The sequence below is a fragment of the Citrus sinensis genome, chromosome 3, assembly GCF_022201045.2.
Source record: "Citrus sinensis cultivar Valencia sweet orange chromosome 3, DVS_A1.0, whole genome shotgun sequence".
NCBI lineage: Eukaryota > Viridiplantae > Streptophyta > Magnoliopsida > Sapindales > Rutaceae > Citrus > Citrus sinensis.
This window is the reverse complement of record NC_068558.1, coordinates 460,978-477,532: the sequence shown is the minus strand read 5'-3', so window position 1 is coordinate 477,532 and position 16,555 is coordinate 460,978. Positions and strand designations below refer to the sequence as shown.

Here is a 16,555-nt window from a genome sequence, read left to right as displayed (position 1 = left end):
AATTGATAAATAAAATTATATATTTATATTATTAATTTTATTTTATATTTTGTTATCTTAATGTAATTAGTAATAAAGTTAATAATTTAATATCCTAATTAATAGGGATAATTTTAGATTTTATAATATATATATATATAAGAATATATATGGAATTGTATTAAGTATGAAATGAATTCTTAAAAATAAATTTTAAGAAGCTACTTTTCCAATGTTTTTCAAAATCTAAGGTAGAATAAGATGATTTTGTTAAAAGTAATTTCTAAAAAAATTATAAAAGACTAAAATTATTTTTTAATTTTTTAAATTACTTTAAAATCTTCTAAAAATAATTCGAAACTGACCCAAAAATAAATTATAATCAATTTGATTGAATAGGAATATATATTCTTTTCCAAATACCTTGGCCCGAGAAAAGTCTGCGTTATCACACATACTAAGAAGGCTAATGGGTTGTGGTTATATGCGTCTAAAATACAATTGAAGACTTTCTTTATCATCAAATCTGGTCATTAGTAATAAACTACTATTTGAGATATGCTTACCATGTGTTATTTTGCTGATTGTCAACTTGAAGCCTTAAAATTATTATTAAGTTTCTTATCTTCCATTTCATTGGAACCGTTCCGTGTTATAAAAGTGAAGTTAATTGAAATTGAAATGTGCTATTATGGATTTTAAAATAGGACTCCAGGCCTTTGCTTTAGTTTCAATGCAAAGTAAGCAAAGGATAAGGGATGCGAGGACGACAAAAAACACTTGGCATTCCAAGAATGGGTACAAAGATAAGTGGGGCCGGGTGTCCGATCACAGCATCCGCAATGCAGTGTGGGCTCCACCTCCGACGTGGCTTTTTGTCAAGTTCCAAAACGATAAACAGAAGAAAATTTTCAAGAAGATGATGATAAGAGGAAATTGTCGTCTGCTTCTGAGTTGGATGGAGTTTTTTTTTTTTTTCTTTCGGGACATGAACAAGACATTACTGTACAAAATAATGCAGAGACCTGAATGACTCCTTTTCCAGTCACACTCACAGGGAATCGTTTGTATGAGATCCAAATTAGTGGACTGAATACGCAAATTTTAACAGTTTGTGCAGTGTATGATTATTACAATTAGCGCTAATCTTTTTCTTCTTCTTCTTCTTATTTACTAACCACCAGTTATAATCGATCTTTTATTTTATTTTATATGAAAAATAATAATAATTATAAAAAGATAAAGAAAAAGTCCACATGTATAACCCCACGCGGTTTCCCATGGACTAAAACAAAAAATAATAAATTTGTATGTGAACGCTTTAATTTTTTCCTACTTGGTTTGCCCGGATATACAAGAGAATAATGAGGCGTGGAAGGATGCAAGAGAAAATGCAAATCACGTGAGAATAAGCAGTCGGTCAACACAGATTAGTAATATATTTAGTGTGATAAGTTTTGGAATCCCCACACAGACAGCACCAAAAAAAAAACAAAAAATAACAAAGAGGGAGGGAGCGTGGCATGTTCGTCTCCAAATTAAAGCTAATTTGTCATACTCTGTGGCCTCTTTTTGCAAGTTGCAATGTATGTATATATATATATATATATGTATCAAGGCTTAATTTCTTCCATTGTAGTTCCGTCACATTTGGAATTTGGAAGCTATTAGATAGATGTTTGCGAACATCTTTCATTATCGTCATAGTTCGGTGGGGGTACGTAAAAAAGAAAAAAAAAATAAAAATAAACGGACAGGAATCAATTCGTTTGCCAACTTTAATTGACTAAGTTAAGAATGAGATACGTGCACATTTGGATGAACACTAAGACTTTTTCCGATGATGGATTAAACGCTTATCCCCCCCCCCCCCCCCCCCCCCCATCCTACTATAATATCCCCCAGCCACATGCAAAGTTTTTTTTTTTTCCCCCTTAACAATACTTTATTTCGAAAAAGCACGTGGGGATATCGTTGATGGACTAGCAATAATCAGCTAGCTTCCCAATTTAACGTCTTTGATGACGCTTCAACTTAGTGCTAGTTTAAAAGAGTCAACCTTAATTCTAATCTGTTTGTTATTATTAACTCATTACAATACCATTATTAGTTTTTACTTCTTTCTTTCAGTCAATCATTTGTTGGTCCGTACGTTGATATCAAATTTGTGCATGAATAATAGAGCTAGAGCTAGCCTAATTGCTTCGTCATTAGGGCGGTAAGTGACCAGATCTCAATCAGAACGCATGTTTTGAGACACAATATATAAGTGACGACGTTCAAGGGATGATTAAGTGCTATTTATGAAAATTATATGGATGCAGGCAATAAAAGCAAAATGGGCGATCTCCAGTAGTTTGGCCTTTATCTCGTTTATTATAAAAAAAAAAAAAAAAAAAAAAACGAGGGAGTTTTTGGTGTTCCTCTTTTCTTATTCACCTGTGATTTTAGTTAAAACTTACTCGTGATAAAAAGGTAAATTGAAAGCACGCAAATGTTCCAATTAATAGTAGTTAAAATTCTTCCCAGAAAAAAAAAAAAAAAAAACATCACGAAAGCAACTGCTAAAATGCACCAAAATGAAAAACAGTTGTACTTTTTAATGGCAAATGCTCAAATTAGAGCATATGTATGATCATAGTCGTTCCACCTCATAAAAGTATTACGGAACTTTTAGTCTTTCACTTATTTATAAATATCAATAGTATTTTCGAATATTAAAAATACAAATTAAGCCCAATCAAAATAGATTTATAAATATCAGTAATAACTTTATATAATATAAGTTATAATTTAATTATAATATCAATAGAGAATGTCTGCTTTTTCATTTTTTTTCTTATTTTATTTATCCGCACAAGTTTAATTTGTGGGTGTAAAAAGAGTTGCCAGATTGCTAGTTAAGTGGCAAATTTGAATGGTGTCAGGGCCCACGCAATCGGAATTCGGAAACGACATGCATAGTTGCGTAAGGGCATCCAGCCATGATACATCACCATCCGCAGATAACAGATCCTGCCCTCCCTTGCTTTTGAATTTTTTTTAGCTTTTTTTCATATTTACCTACCCATCTTTCTTAGCTGTGATTAAAGCTCCGACAATGGCGGCTCTCCCTCTAATCAATTCATACGGTTGTTTTTGTTTAGAGCCTCATAGATAAAGTCTCCTAATTTTATTTTTAAATTATAATTATTAATTATTGATTTATATTAATTATTATTTTATAATTATATTTTCTATAAATAAACCACAAAATTCTTACAAAGTCCTCTTTTAACATTTTAATTAACAATTTTAATCCCATTTATTTCCTCCATATATTTTATTTAAAACTCTATAAAAGCCACATATTTTTAAAAATTATTATCCATTAATATTTTTTTCAATAAAAAAACACATGAAACCTTCATTGCTCTAGTGAAAAAAACTATTTTGTCTACTCTACTTTTCATTGATCACTGCTACTCAAAGGCTCAATACATCAAAGTTAAAGTTCTCAAATTTTCGGATTCTAGCTTTCCATTATCTTATTAATTAATTATGTTATTCAGTAATTTTTGTTTCTTTTTAAAAATATTATTGTGTTCATAGGTTGTTTTCTTATAATTATCTAACATAATTGTTTGCTTATTACTCTTGTTTCAGTAGGGAAAAAATGTCTACTAAAAAAATATGCATTAGGATGCAAAAAACTTCAAAAACAAGAGAAGAATAGAAAAGTTAGTTTGATCTCAAAAAGGAGTCATTGATAAAAAAATTATTTAAGATCAACTATATCATAGGAAATATTAAATAGGTTCACTATATTGTTTATTGAGAAGGATATATTAGGAAAATTAGAACATAAAAATTTAATTAATAATTATGCATCTTAGAAACTAGAGAAATTGATTTTAAATAAATAAAATTTTAATAAAATTAAAATATACATTTTACCTCAAAGTTTTTAGAAGGCCTAATTAAAACAATTTGCCTAAGGTCTAAAATATGATTGAGTCGCCCCTGAGCTGGGAAAAGGGTATAATTTTTAAAGTCCTCTATCTTTCATAAAATTCGAACTCGATTGACTATTTAGATGAAATTACTTAAAATCGGTCGATCAGCCCCCGAAGGCCTACTTATATGATGCAAAAGTTTTATAAAATTATCCGTAATATTTGTGCTAGCAGTTAATTAATATTAATGACCTCCTGAACGCAGGTCGCAGCAGCTAGCACGGATCATGGTTGCAAGATATTTAGGTCCCAAATCAAGAGTTTTCCGTTTGTGACCTTTCTTAATTATGTATGTGTGCATGTATGTGGTAGGCAGCGTATTATTAATTTTGCAAAGAGAAGAGGGCACAAAAAAAAAAAAAAGAAAAGTTTTTTGGATTCCACTATAGTCCGTAAAAATAACCAGATTCATTGTAATTTAATTAATTAATAAATACATAAATACGAACAATCCAATTCTGACACACACACTAATTGGAAAACCCCAACTCACAACGCTCTATAAAAGCATCGCCCCGTAACGTTGTTGATCAAAACCCCAAGTCCAAGACCAATACATATTGATCATCAGCCTAGAATTAGATCCTCGAATATAAAAAAAAAAAAAAAATTAAAGATCAAATGGCCGAATGCTTTGTGCTATCTAGCAAGAAAAGATCGGCGGGGACGGAGGAAACCGACGGCGATGATCTTTATAAGACGAAGAAATCAATGTTATCGACTGCAGCAGCATGGGAGGACCCTGCTGCTGCATTAGCCAGTGCCAGGCATGAGTTTGGTGAACACGGTGGCGTTAACATGTCCATCGAAGCCTCTGCCACCTTCACTGTCATGGAGCCCGAGACCATGCGCCGCATGTTCGCCGGCGAGCTTGGCCCCGACCGTGATTTCTTCATCTACAGCCGTCACTTTAACCCCACTGTCTTAAATCTCAGCCGTCAGATGGCGGCTCTCGAAGGAACCGAGGCCGCTTATTGCACCGCCAGCGGTATGTAATATAATTAATTAATTAATTATTAGAGAAATAATTATTTTATTTTATTTATAATTAAAAAAAGATTACTAAATTTTCTTTTATTAAATTATTTTTATCTGAAAATTAAATTAATTTGATTTTATTGGGTTGGGTTGGACGCACACGCACTGGAGTACATAGTATAATATACCGTATTGAATTGAACTGAATTGAGATAAGGCAGGTATGTCTGCAATTTCGTCCGTATTGATGCAACTATGCAGCAGTGGAGGACACGTGGTGGCAGCGCGTACACTCTATGGCGGGACTCATGCTTTGCTGACCCACTTTTTCCCGAGGGCTTGCAACATAACGACGACGTTCGTCGACATCAGCGATCACGAGATGGTGAATAGTGCAATTGTTCAAGGAAGGACAAAGGTGCTGTACTTTGAGTCCATCTCTAACCCTACGCTCGCCGTGGCTAATATCCCCGAGCTGAGCCGTTTGGCTCACGATAAGGGAGTTACCGTCGTGGTGGATAACACATTTTCTCCACTGGTTCTGTCGCCGGCTCGGCTCGGAGCTGATGTCGTTGTGCACAGCATCTCCAAGTTTATCAGTGGTGGGGCCGATATCATTGCAGGTATGTATGATGGTGTATCATCAATATCATTCATGATCAATCCGACATCACTCTATTGGATTACGCTTGTCTAGTTGTGTATACTGTCTGTCTAGATTCTTAATATAAATTGCTATAATTAATCTGATTCTTATACACGTGTCGTGATCTAAAGGGTGTGTGAATGGTGTCTTAGGACGTTGATTGCATTGGCTAATAATATATACAAGCATTAATATGACATCTATAATACATTTCGGACATCGAACAGGACAACAATTTTTTTTTTTTTTTCCGCCTTGTTTTGTTTGTGATTTTTCCTCTCGTGAATTATATTTATGGCTGTCTTATTCACTTTTCAGTTTTCTGCGTGCATGCCAACAGCTGTTCTGCCCTTATTGGGGGATGTCAAATTTTAATTAGCCAATTCTTTTGGTTCTTGACAACGATTTTTCGGATAAGAGATATGTTCGTACTTGTAGGATCTAAAGATGTCGTGTGCGGTTTTTGATCTTGTGTTTGTTTTCACTTGGTATGTTAATCTCTGTGCGCGCTTTGGTCGAATTTCGCATTCAAATTGAAATTGAACTTGCCCAAAAAGTAAGGGCGTTTCATTTCCTGTTACTGCTTATTTAATAATTTGGTCTCTTCACGTGTCCCGCATGAAATATGACTTGTTTTATTATTAGTATTTAATTCTCTGTTTGGATTTCCCACTTATTTCGTTGGGAATGGAATATTCCCATCTGTCTTATTGTGCTCACTTTCACAACATAAGCTGAAGCAATGATGTAAAATTTATGAAATTCCATGGGTCAGGTGCTGTTTGTGGGCCAGCGAACCTTGTGAACTCTATGATGGACCTTCACCAAGGAGCCTTGATGCTGTTGGGCCCAACCATGAATCCGAAGGTTGCCTTTGAATTATCAGAGAGAATTCCTCACTTGGGCCTGAGAATGAAGGAGCATTGCCACCGGGCTTTAATTTTTGCCAGAAGAATGAAGAAGCTGGGCCTCAAAGTTTTATACCCAGGCCTTGAAGATCATCCACATCACGAGCTTTTGAAGTCCATGGCCAATAAAGAATATGGGTTCGGTGGGCTTCTCTGCTTGGACATGGAAACCGAAGAGAAGGCCAATCGGCTGATGAACTACTTGCAAAATTATGCCCAATTTGGGTTCATGGCAGTCAGCTTGGGCTACTATGAGACTCTAATGTCATGCTCTGGTAGTAGCACAAGTAGTGAGCTGAATGCTGAAGAGAAGGCCCTCGCGGGAATTTCCGCAGGCCTGGTTAGAATGTCGGTTGGGTACCTTGGGACACTGGACCAGAGATGGAGCCAGTTTGAAAAGGCACTTTCCAGGATGCAGGATTCAGGTGTATTCAAGAACTAGTGATTCTCTAGCTAAAAGTGTCAATAGTGGAATTGTGGGTTTAAGTTCTTCAATTTGCTTCATATAACGACTGATCCTGGTTTCTTTTTTAGTTTTTGTTATCTAATGACTCTGCGCCAACTTCGTGAATATTATCACTATCAGTTATCTTGCTGTGTTTTCGAGCAGTTTATTGTTTTATAAAATGGTGGTGTACATATGAAACTCTTCGGGCCAGTATTGCGCCGGTATTTCTATGAATGCTATTAACGAATGTGACTTAAGTTATCTCGTCTATGTATCCAATTGTGAGTAAGTAGTAATGAAATATAAAACGCTCTGTTGGACTCTAAATTCGCCAGTTGAACATTGTTAAATTAATGCTTGATAAGTTGATAACTTCAATCAAATAATAGTTTTCATCAATCTCGATTTAAAACTAACATAATAAATGAATAATTCGATAAATTTAGTAGCTAATATCTTATCAAAAAAATAATATTATTTTTCTATAGGGCCCAAATAATACATAAATTAATAATTAACGAATTTAAAAATAAATACATATCATATGTGTATGATTTTTTGTGTTGTACTAGCATAATGTTATACGCATTTCATTGGTCATTGTTACTTTCTTTTCACCCTTCAGACGAGAATCTACTCGTGTTCCATGTGCTATGTTAAGAAAAATAAAAGAGAGAATCAACGTAATATATTGCCTAAAAAAAAAAACTTCCCCAATAACTTACCATATAATTGCATTCTAGTGATGCAATGCAATCCACTCAAAGAATTATTAAATGACTGATTTATTCAATCAAAAATCAAATTAGAATTGTATTATATAACTTGACAGAATCACTATATTTTCTAATTATATTACCTCTATACTTTATAAAAGTTCCTATTATGAATGTTATATTATCTTTATAAACTAGTAATTTATCAATATATTATTGTTTACTAAATTAGTAGATTTTTCATAGTTCCAATGCTATTAATTTATCGAGATTCTACTATATACTCCTGATATCACACATGCACATGCATAGAGACATGATTGATTGAAATTCTATATAATAAAATTAAATTATGTGGGTCATATCGTGTTTTCAATGCATCAATTACAATATGTGACAAAAGTTTGTACAACATTATTTGCATAATAATAAAAGTGTTGTTTGTGACAATATGATTACTCATTTCATTAATGATGCGTTTACTTCATGGGAATGAGAATGGGTGGAATGTGAATGAGCTGTGAATGGGAATGAGCTGGAATGAGAATGAGATTTCAATGTTTACTTGACAAAAATAAATGGGAATGGGAATATGCTGGAATACCATTGATGTGTTTACTTGGCAAAATAAATGGGAATGGGGAATGAGAATGAGAATCAATTTATCAAAATACCCATAGTATTAATAATTAATAAAATAATTAATTTATCATTATTAACAATATTATTATTATTATTATTATTATTATTATTATTATTATTATTATTATTATTACTATTATTATTATTATTATTATTATTATCATCATCATCATCATCATTATTAACATACCTAAGTATGTTAGGGTACTTAGGTATGATAATGACAGAGGAAGAAGTAGACATAACTTGGACTCGAGCAAGAAGATAAATATAGTCCTACTATACAAAGCCATAAAAAGTAATCCAAGAAAACACAATTGCTAAATCAGACCCCACTTCAAGTGCAAATACCTAAGTTAAGTAGCCAGTTTCACATCTTTACAAATAGCATTAGCTTACCATAAAGAATCGATTGATGCCCAAAAAATAGCTAAAAAATGCTGAAAACATACCTCGATGATCAAGCAAAACACCACCAGCTGGAGACAACCGAGGATTACACTGATAACATCCATCTATAGAAAGCTTCACTACTCCAGATGGCAGTTGCAACTAGGAGACTAACCTAAATGGCCTCCGGATCACCTTAGTAACTCCGAACTCCTTCGCAAACTAAGAGTGTAATAACCATTGTAGTTAGGATAGTTTAAAGCCAAAAGCATAACTAGCAAGCCTAAAATCCAAAACTACCCTGTTAATAACATCTGCAGAAAACGATGTTGAATCAAACCTGAAAGAATTACAAGCCTTCCAAACATGCCATAAAAAGGAAAGAAAAAACATAAAAGAAGAACCCAAATATGTCTCCAAGTATAGGCACATAGTCGCTAATGAACAAGCAAGGCATGATTGGTCAAAAAGGAAATTGACTTTAAACCAAGTATATGATGAAAATAGAGCCAAACTAATTTAACGGGCGGGCAATTGAGAAATAAGTGACAAGAAACCATGTAAAAACCCTCAAGTATAAAGCATCATTATTGGCCAAAAAACCATGCAATAGCAAGGAAAAAAAAAACCAAGAAGGAATATGTTGCTGCCAGATAATAAAAAAAAAAAACCACATCCCTAAGCCTAAAGCCATATACAAGCTCCCATGCAGTCCGCAACTAAAAGTCACCATCAAGAGCCAAATCCGACTGGATTAGATTTAGATCCACTCTAAAGGGAGTCTCTAAGTTACATTTAATGTAACATACACAACTCATCTCAACCACATGAATTGCGGGTTCCATGATTTTATGTGGTTGAGATGAATTGTGTAAGTTACATTGAATGTAACTTAGCACTTGCCCTCTAAAGATAGGAACTAATAGAATCTGCTCAATAAGTGAGGAAGGTAAAACATCTGGAAGCTTTCCCTTATCCCAGATAATGCCCCTTCAATAAAAGGAAACTGACACCAGGGATGTCGTACCAAAATTATATAAGAATAATGGTCAAGAGCCCAAATAGCAATCAAACCAAAAACTACAAGCCCACAAGTAATCATACATTGCACATAGGGTATAGTGACACAACAAATACAACAAAGACGTCTCCAAAAAGGAGAAGCAGAATAACAAAATTGAACCACAACTAAATGCTCAGCTCTATAATATTTAGCCTTCATAAAAGAAACCCATGGAGAAAGTTGGTCCTTAAATGGTCTTGAAAATACCATTAAAGCTTTGGCTCAAGAGCCTCGGCCAAATTAACAAATGGCTGATGGCTTAAACCACCACTACAACAAATATCATCTTTAGTAGCATTAAATTGTAGCACTTTTTTTTTAAAATGCTACAAAATGTCATTCTATTCTAACATTTTGTAAAAAAATGCTACTATTAACTACTTAATGGTTACATTTTATTTTTCAATAGATATAACATCTAATTTGTAACACATAATAAATGCTATGCTTAATTTTTAATAATGTAGCACTTTATAAATGTTACAAATTTATGTTACATTTAATAAAATTCATATGGTAGCAGTTTAGAAGAGCTATGTTTAACATTTAATAATATAGCATTTTGGAAAAGCTGCAATATAATCATTAATTTAGTAGCACACCAGAAATGCTACAAAAAAAGAGAGAAAAATAAAGTGGGAATCTAGATCTACTGCCAAACAAAAAAATGAAATTCTCAAATTAATTCTAAAATCCTTTTGCCTCTCTCTCAGCTTTCACTTAACAGCCAAAGTGAAAGCTTTTGTTTTCTTCTCTCCTTAGTCCGTCTCTCTCTAGTCTTCACATATCAAAGCAAGTAAAGTCCTAATCCCTCAAAATTTCCTTAGAAATCATATAACATAATCATCCTTTAACTTGTTGAGCAATTGAATCTCCAAATGACTTGAGTTTGACAGAAGAAATTGATGGGTCCCAAAAACTGGTTTCATGAAGGTAATTCACAATTTTTGCTTTTGGGTTTTTAAATTTTTGTTATAATTGTTCTTTTGTTTCCAATTTCTCTCCTAAAATTATTGATATCATTAATTTTTAACTTTTGTGTTGAATTGTGAATTTGGATTTTTTAGAAAATTAATTGAAGATAACCTTTTTTTTTTTTTTTTGGTTGGATTTGAGATGATAAAATAATGCCTCCCAATTGAAGAAGACCCAACTCCTACATGGCTGCACCTCTAGCTTTTGGCCAACCGCACACTGACCCAGTTTTGTAACCTCATCAAAAACAGAGGTTTGTGTTTTGCCATTTTCTTTTCAAATTATTTTTATTATTTTTATTATTATTGCTTATTTGTTTTTCTCTTGCAATCTTTTTAAAATTCTAAACTTTTTGTTTTGTGATTTTTTAGTTACACTAGTTTCTCAGAATATATCATTGAGTTTTTTCTTTTTAATTTTGTTTTACTTTTTTTTAGCATATTATTCTTGTAATCGTAGTACTAGATATATATTTAATGGTGGTTAATATTTTTTCTAAGAGCAAAACACAATTATATATTTGTTCTGAATTCATATGCAGGCTGTGAAGATAAAGAATTTTTGGTGCAGGCCATGAAGATCAAGAATTTTTGGTGCAGTGTTGAAGGCAACTTGAAGATATAGTACTAGATTTGTTTTCCCTAATTTTTTTATCATTAGAAAATATACAAGTATGACACAAATATACTTATCATTGTGTCTAATTTTTTAAGTAATTGGATGTTCACATATTATTACATAATTGAATTAGATGAACTATGAATTGTATGTATAATTAGTAGCCTTTAAAAATATTGAGAATAAAAAATACATTACAAGTATCAATTTTTCTATCTTCAATAACCTTACAAAGATGCTATGGTAGCCACTTATAAATTATCCAGTAGCGTTTTCTAATAGCCATAGAATGTTTCATATATGTAATAAATTTGCCAACAATAGCATTTTTTTGTGCTGTAAATATAATATGGTAGCACTTTCCGGATGCTATACATAAGAGAATGATAGCATTTCTACAATGTAATAATCAATGATTACATAGCTTTTTTAAAATGTTATGTATAACAGTTTGTAGCATTGAATGAATGCTATCAAATGCCAAGACTTTTAGTTACATGGGCTAACTTAGCATTGCTTAAAATGCTACCATTTACTTTCGGTAGCATTTTTCAGATGCTACTATACATACTTTTTCTTGTAGTGGTGCCTCCTCAACCGAATAACAAATTGAAGGCCATCTACACCAATAAATCCTCCGCCTAGTATTGGTATCACCCCCACAAGAAACGAGTGAAAAGTCTCTCGTGCAAGTGTTTTATGAAGCAACTATCTATATATTTGGAGAAGAAAAGAAAAAAAATCTGTATCAAAATCAAATAAAGCGGAATTGATTAATATGTGGACAGAAAATAAGGGGGATGGGTGGAGACAGGGATAACAATAACATCTTGTCATGTCCTTACAAAATTACGAAGACAGCCAAAAATATGAGCTCTAGTACTGTGAATATTGTGCCAGAAATGTTTTGATGATCTGGTTAATGTTTATAGCCACTCTCACGTTCCTGGTTATATGCATCCGTGTCAACATCTCCTCTGGTAACTACGAATAATATTAACCTCCAGAAATAAAGAATCTATCGAGATTTTCCATGTATGGCCCAAGCAGAGACACAAGCATGTGTCATATGACATACACTTTCCATTTGTAAACAAGTTAATTTGGTTGAAATCCTACTGAATCATAATATTACAACTTTATATACACAACTCGTATGGCGTGTTTCATCATCACTTGGCCGGTGCAATTACGACGTCGCTTGAGTGATATTTGTACAGTTAAGCCAAGCCAAAAGACAATGACATAACTGAATCTTGGAGTTTACTTATAATGTCGACCCAAGGAACTCACTTTTACTTATTGGATTGGGACTTTGCATTACGAACTTTTCATGCAAGAGACAAGGCGAGATCACGAATCCATATATGTTAGGGCATGCAATAGGCAAAGTTATCCCCATCCAATGTAAGGGACTTTTCACGAGGTACCATCAATGTCTTATTGCCCACGTGCTTTTCACGTGCAATCACCTAGTTGTTCATGATACTTGACTATCCAATTTAAGCTTTTGAGGTCAGGGCACAAAATGGTTCCCAATTTAATTAAATGAAGACATGAACAGCTAGCTCGGGCAAATGGCAAAGTGGTGATACATCAGTGATGTTTAGAAATTGAAATGAGAGGTTGAATGAGATGCATAAATACAATAAAAAGGTTTCTTGGGAAATTAGTGCTACTTCTAAATCAATTTCCATTTGATTAAGTTTTTGAATTGGCAAAGATAATAAACTAATTCGTTTCTTTCAGAAGCCTATTAGTTACTGAACTTGATCTAGTCCGAGATTTTAAAAAGTGTGAAAGTTTAGAAAAATTTTAAAATCATGGAGTTTAATTCGTTTAATGTGATTTATGCGTTTTTCTGAATTTTTTTTTTTTTGTATTTTAAAGTTCCGGATTGAAACATATAATGTCATCCAAGCTAGCTGCGAAGGTTTTGTTAGAGAGATGGCTCCGAAATAACTAGCCTCAGGCCCTCAGCTGTAAAAACAATCTCCAACTTATAACAACATTCAAATGCATCCATAATATCCAAACCGTCAGTGGATCATTTAATAGCAACATTACAACATAATAAAGTGAAAATTAGACACTGATTACAAAACAACTAATCGGCCACCACACACAAACTTACATATATGTACAACCAAAAGCAGCTGTATGTATACATATTAGTTATCTGCGCCTAGCATGGACCCTCACTGTTAGAGGATTTTTCATTTCACATGAAAGCCTCAGCACTTCAGACAGATCCACCGGGTCATAATCCGATTGTACCCATTTAAATTCATGGAGTAAAGTTCCCACCCAAAAGCTGACCGTGGCCAAACCCAAACCCTTTCCGGGGCAAGTCCTACGACCCGACCCGAATGGCGCCAGCCTCAGGTCAGACCCCATGAGTGAAATATCCATGTCAGCAGCTTCTGGATTAACAAATCTCTCTGGCATGAACTTCAGCGGGTCCGCATATATTTCTGGGTCCCTCATGATGGCCCACATGTTAACCATAGCGGTGGTCCCCGCTGGCACATGATAATGATCTACTGTGGTGTCTGTGATTGCTAAACGGGCCCATGATAAAAGCGGGCCCGGTGGGTGCAACCTTACAACCTCCTTCACTACTGCTGGCAGGTATACCATTGACTGAAGATCTGATTCCGTCAACGGCCGTGATCTTCCAACCACTTGATCAAGCTCACTATGAACCTTTGACTGAATATCTGGGTGGAGTACCATCCTCGCAAGTATCCACTCAATCAAAATTGCTACGGTATCGGTTCCTCTGAATATCATCTCCTATTTAATAATAAAATAATGTGATTAAGAAACGCTAATCAAATCGAATAATGGTACGTCTCAGTTTTCATTGCCAAGGAATGGTAGTGATTAGAGAAAGTATAATTAAAGAACCAGCTGGAATATATGACCATTTCTAAGATTCCGCTGCTTATTCTTTCCTGCCATTTCTAAGCAACCAAACTCCATGCAAAAGAAAACAAAATATGCATATTACGGAATAGAAATAATAATAATAATCATTTACGTTATTATTATTTTGTTTATTTCATGATGAGAGAAGTTTGTTGCTTACCCAAAGAACAGCCACGATATCGTGGTCTGACAATCTATCCGGTCCACTAAGAGAAAGTAAAACATCTACGAAATCAGAGTTCCTTTGGAGGCTGGTTTGAGTAGTTCGATGTTCCTGAATAATCCGGTTGACGAAGCGGTTCACTTGAGGGACAAGTTTGGAGGATCTGAGCTGGACTTTTTGGAGATCAAAATCAGCAAGCCAAGGGAGGTGATCAGAGAAATTGAGCTTTCCCAGCAGGTCATAGCCTTCTTCAACAAGGCGGATCAGTCGACGGGCTTCAGTATTAGAAGAATAACCCAGCAGGGCGTACTTGCGACCAAACACTGAACACATCATGTTATTAAGCGAAGCTGGCTTTAGTATGTCACGAAGACGAAAAGCTGATCCGCCGTAAGATGCAATCATCGAGACCATTTGGGAAGCGATATCGGACCTTTGTGGCTCAGCGGAGTTGATTTGCTTGGGACAAAAGAGATGAGTTGCAGCGATTCTTCTTAGGGTTCGCCAGTAAACTCCATAAGGAGCAAACCCTATTGCTCTATTGAACATTAAATTATAAGCAGACTCTTTTACAGGACGATCAGCAAATACCGAGCTGTTTAGTATCTCTTTAGCCACATCTGGACTGCATGTAATAATAACCCGAGTCTCACCGAGGCTAAAAGCCATGAGACGTTTAGCTTTATAAGCTTCTGCTGCCGCAGCCAGGTTGTGGTGAGGTAGGTTAGTCATGAGGCTCATGCTTCCAATAAATGGTAGCCCTCGGGGTCCAGGTATTGGCTTACTGCAGGCTTTGCTGCCTTTCTTGTATAAGTGCTTACCCCAGGCATGGCCTCCAGGGTGTGCCCAGAAACACAAAGCCATGGCTAGCCAAAAGAAAGCCATGCAAAGTAAAATAGACGCCAAAATATTGTTTTGGAATGTTAAAGATTTGCATTTGGAAGCAAGAGCCAAAACCCAGAAACAGTCTATCTTAGATTCCATTGAAGTATCTGCAACGATTACGTTTTTTTTTTTTTAAGTGTTGTTGTTACGTTTCCTTTATTTTTCTATGAAGTGGGAGTTTGTTCGCTTATATAGAGTTTGTTGTGGAATATGGCTGCGGAATTATAAAAGTAACCGTTAAACAGAACGTTATGACACACTATAACGGAAAAAAGGAATTGAATGAATGAAATTTTTATCGACTGAAATATCAAAGTGCGCCGCCGGGTACCATCAAATTAAATAAAAGGCCAAAGCTCCTCGTGAGTGGAATGAGCGTCGTTAGATTTTTTACGTGGACTACTGACACATATTTTATAGAATCCTAAATTAATTTACACGAAAATGCATGCGAACATATATATGAGAGATTTCTCTCTATATATATACCCCATTTATTTTATTCTATAATAACTATTTGGATTTGAGTTACAATTTAACATTTACTTCCCGAGAGTATGAGTGGCATGGTTTGATTGTAAGATTATGTCATAATTGGAATATTAAAGACTTACATTAACTTATTTTATGATTTCAACATAATATCATTCCTGTCACTAATTCCTTCTTTCCGTATGGTGAATTTGAAATTTTTGTTGGAGGACAATTTTGTTAGTGGTTGCAATTATCACCATGGCGACCCGCCCGTTTGGAGTAGAGTGGAGATGGAGCAGGTTTCGGTCCCACAATAAAAGTTCACGCCGAGCAGAAGATCAATCTACCTGATCGGAGCACTCAAAAATCCACAATTATGTAAAGACTTATTAAAAACTTTATCTCTTCGAGTCTTGAATTTCAGAATCTGAAAAAAAATAAAAAATTATTTGCCTTGACAATTCAAGATATTAACTAATTTCAAGTAAAATGATTAAATTGTCAAATATCAAGTTAACATTTTCATTAAAAAAAAAAATATTTTGGAAAAGTTTGTCGTTATATATTTTTCTTCTTTTTCTATAGGGGATTAAATTTGACAAGATCAATGATATATTTATAAAATTAGAATTTAAAATTTATATCTCAAATAATGTATCATCAGTCAATGACGTGTATTAGATAATAGTTTCTTTGATGCTATCATTAATAAGATAATTTTACAAGTATCACATCATTTAAAAT

At 34.1% G+C, this 16,555-nt stretch overlaps 2 protein-coding genes and 1 long non-coding RNA gene across 4 annotated transcripts; 2 read left to right on the top strand and 1 right to left on the bottom strand.

Annotated features, from left to right (window-relative positions):
• Positions 1-4,446: 4,446 nt before the first annotated feature.
• Positions 4,447-7,215, top strand: LOC102609475 (methionine gamma-lyase). Its single transcript, XM_006476228.4, has 3 exons — positions 4,447-4,962; positions 5,174-5,575; positions 6,374-7,215. Exons 1-3 carry the CDS (start codon positions 4,596-4,598, stop codon positions 6,946-6,948), a joined length of 1,344 nt encoding a protein of 447 aa, XP_006476291.2. The 5' UTR covers positions 4,447-4,595; the 3' UTR covers positions 6,949-7,215.
• A 3,155-nt stretch (positions 7,216-10,370) lies between these two features.
• On the top strand, positions 10,371-11,561 carry LOC127901247 (uncharacterized). Of its 2 annotated transcripts, XR_008053396.1 has the most exons (3): positions 10,391-10,698; positions 10,882-10,993; positions 11,282-11,561. It is a non-coding gene; the product is annotated as an uncharacterized LOC127901247 (long non-coding RNA). The 2 variants fall into 2 exon arrangements; XR_008053395.1 differs by having other exon boundaries at positions 10,371-10,993.
• Positions 11,562-13,357: 1,796 nt separating this feature from the next.
• LOC102609186 (cytochrome P450 78A9-like) lies at positions 13,358-15,520 on the bottom strand. Its single transcript, XM_006476227.4, has 2 exons — positions 14,450-15,520; positions 13,358-14,154 (listed from the first exon to the last, which is right to left on the bottom strand). Exons 1-2 carry the CDS (start codon positions 15,434-15,436, stop codon positions 13,534-13,536), a joined length of 1,608 nt encoding a protein of 535 aa, XP_006476290.2. The 5' UTR covers positions 15,437-15,520; the 3' UTR covers positions 13,358-13,533.
• Between the last annotated feature and the right edge of the window lie 1,035 nt (positions 15,521-16,555).

Excerpts from the sequence above, each read along its gene's own strand:
- LOC102609475 (XM_006476228.4), top strand. The coding sequence starts at position 4,596 with ATGGCCGAATGCTTTGTGCTATCTAGCAAGAAAAGATCGGCGGGGACG. Across the intron at positions 4,963-5,173 it reads CGCTTATTGCACCGCCAGCG|GTATGTCTGCAATTTCGTCC; the intron begins GTATGTAATATA and ends GAGATAAGGCAG. Across the intron at positions 5,576-6,373 it reads TGGGGCCGATATCATTGCAG|GTGCTGTTTGTGGGCCAGCG; the intron begins GTATGTATGATG and ends TCCATGGGTCAG.
- LOC102609186 (XM_006476227.4), bottom strand. The coding sequence starts at position 15,436 with ATGGAATCTAAGATAGACTGTTTCTGGGTTTTGGCTCTTGCTTCCAAA. Across the intron at positions 14,155-14,449 it reads ATATCGTGGCTGTTCTTTGG|GAGATGATATTCAGAGGAAC; the intron begins GTAAGCAACAAA and ends ATTATTAAATAG.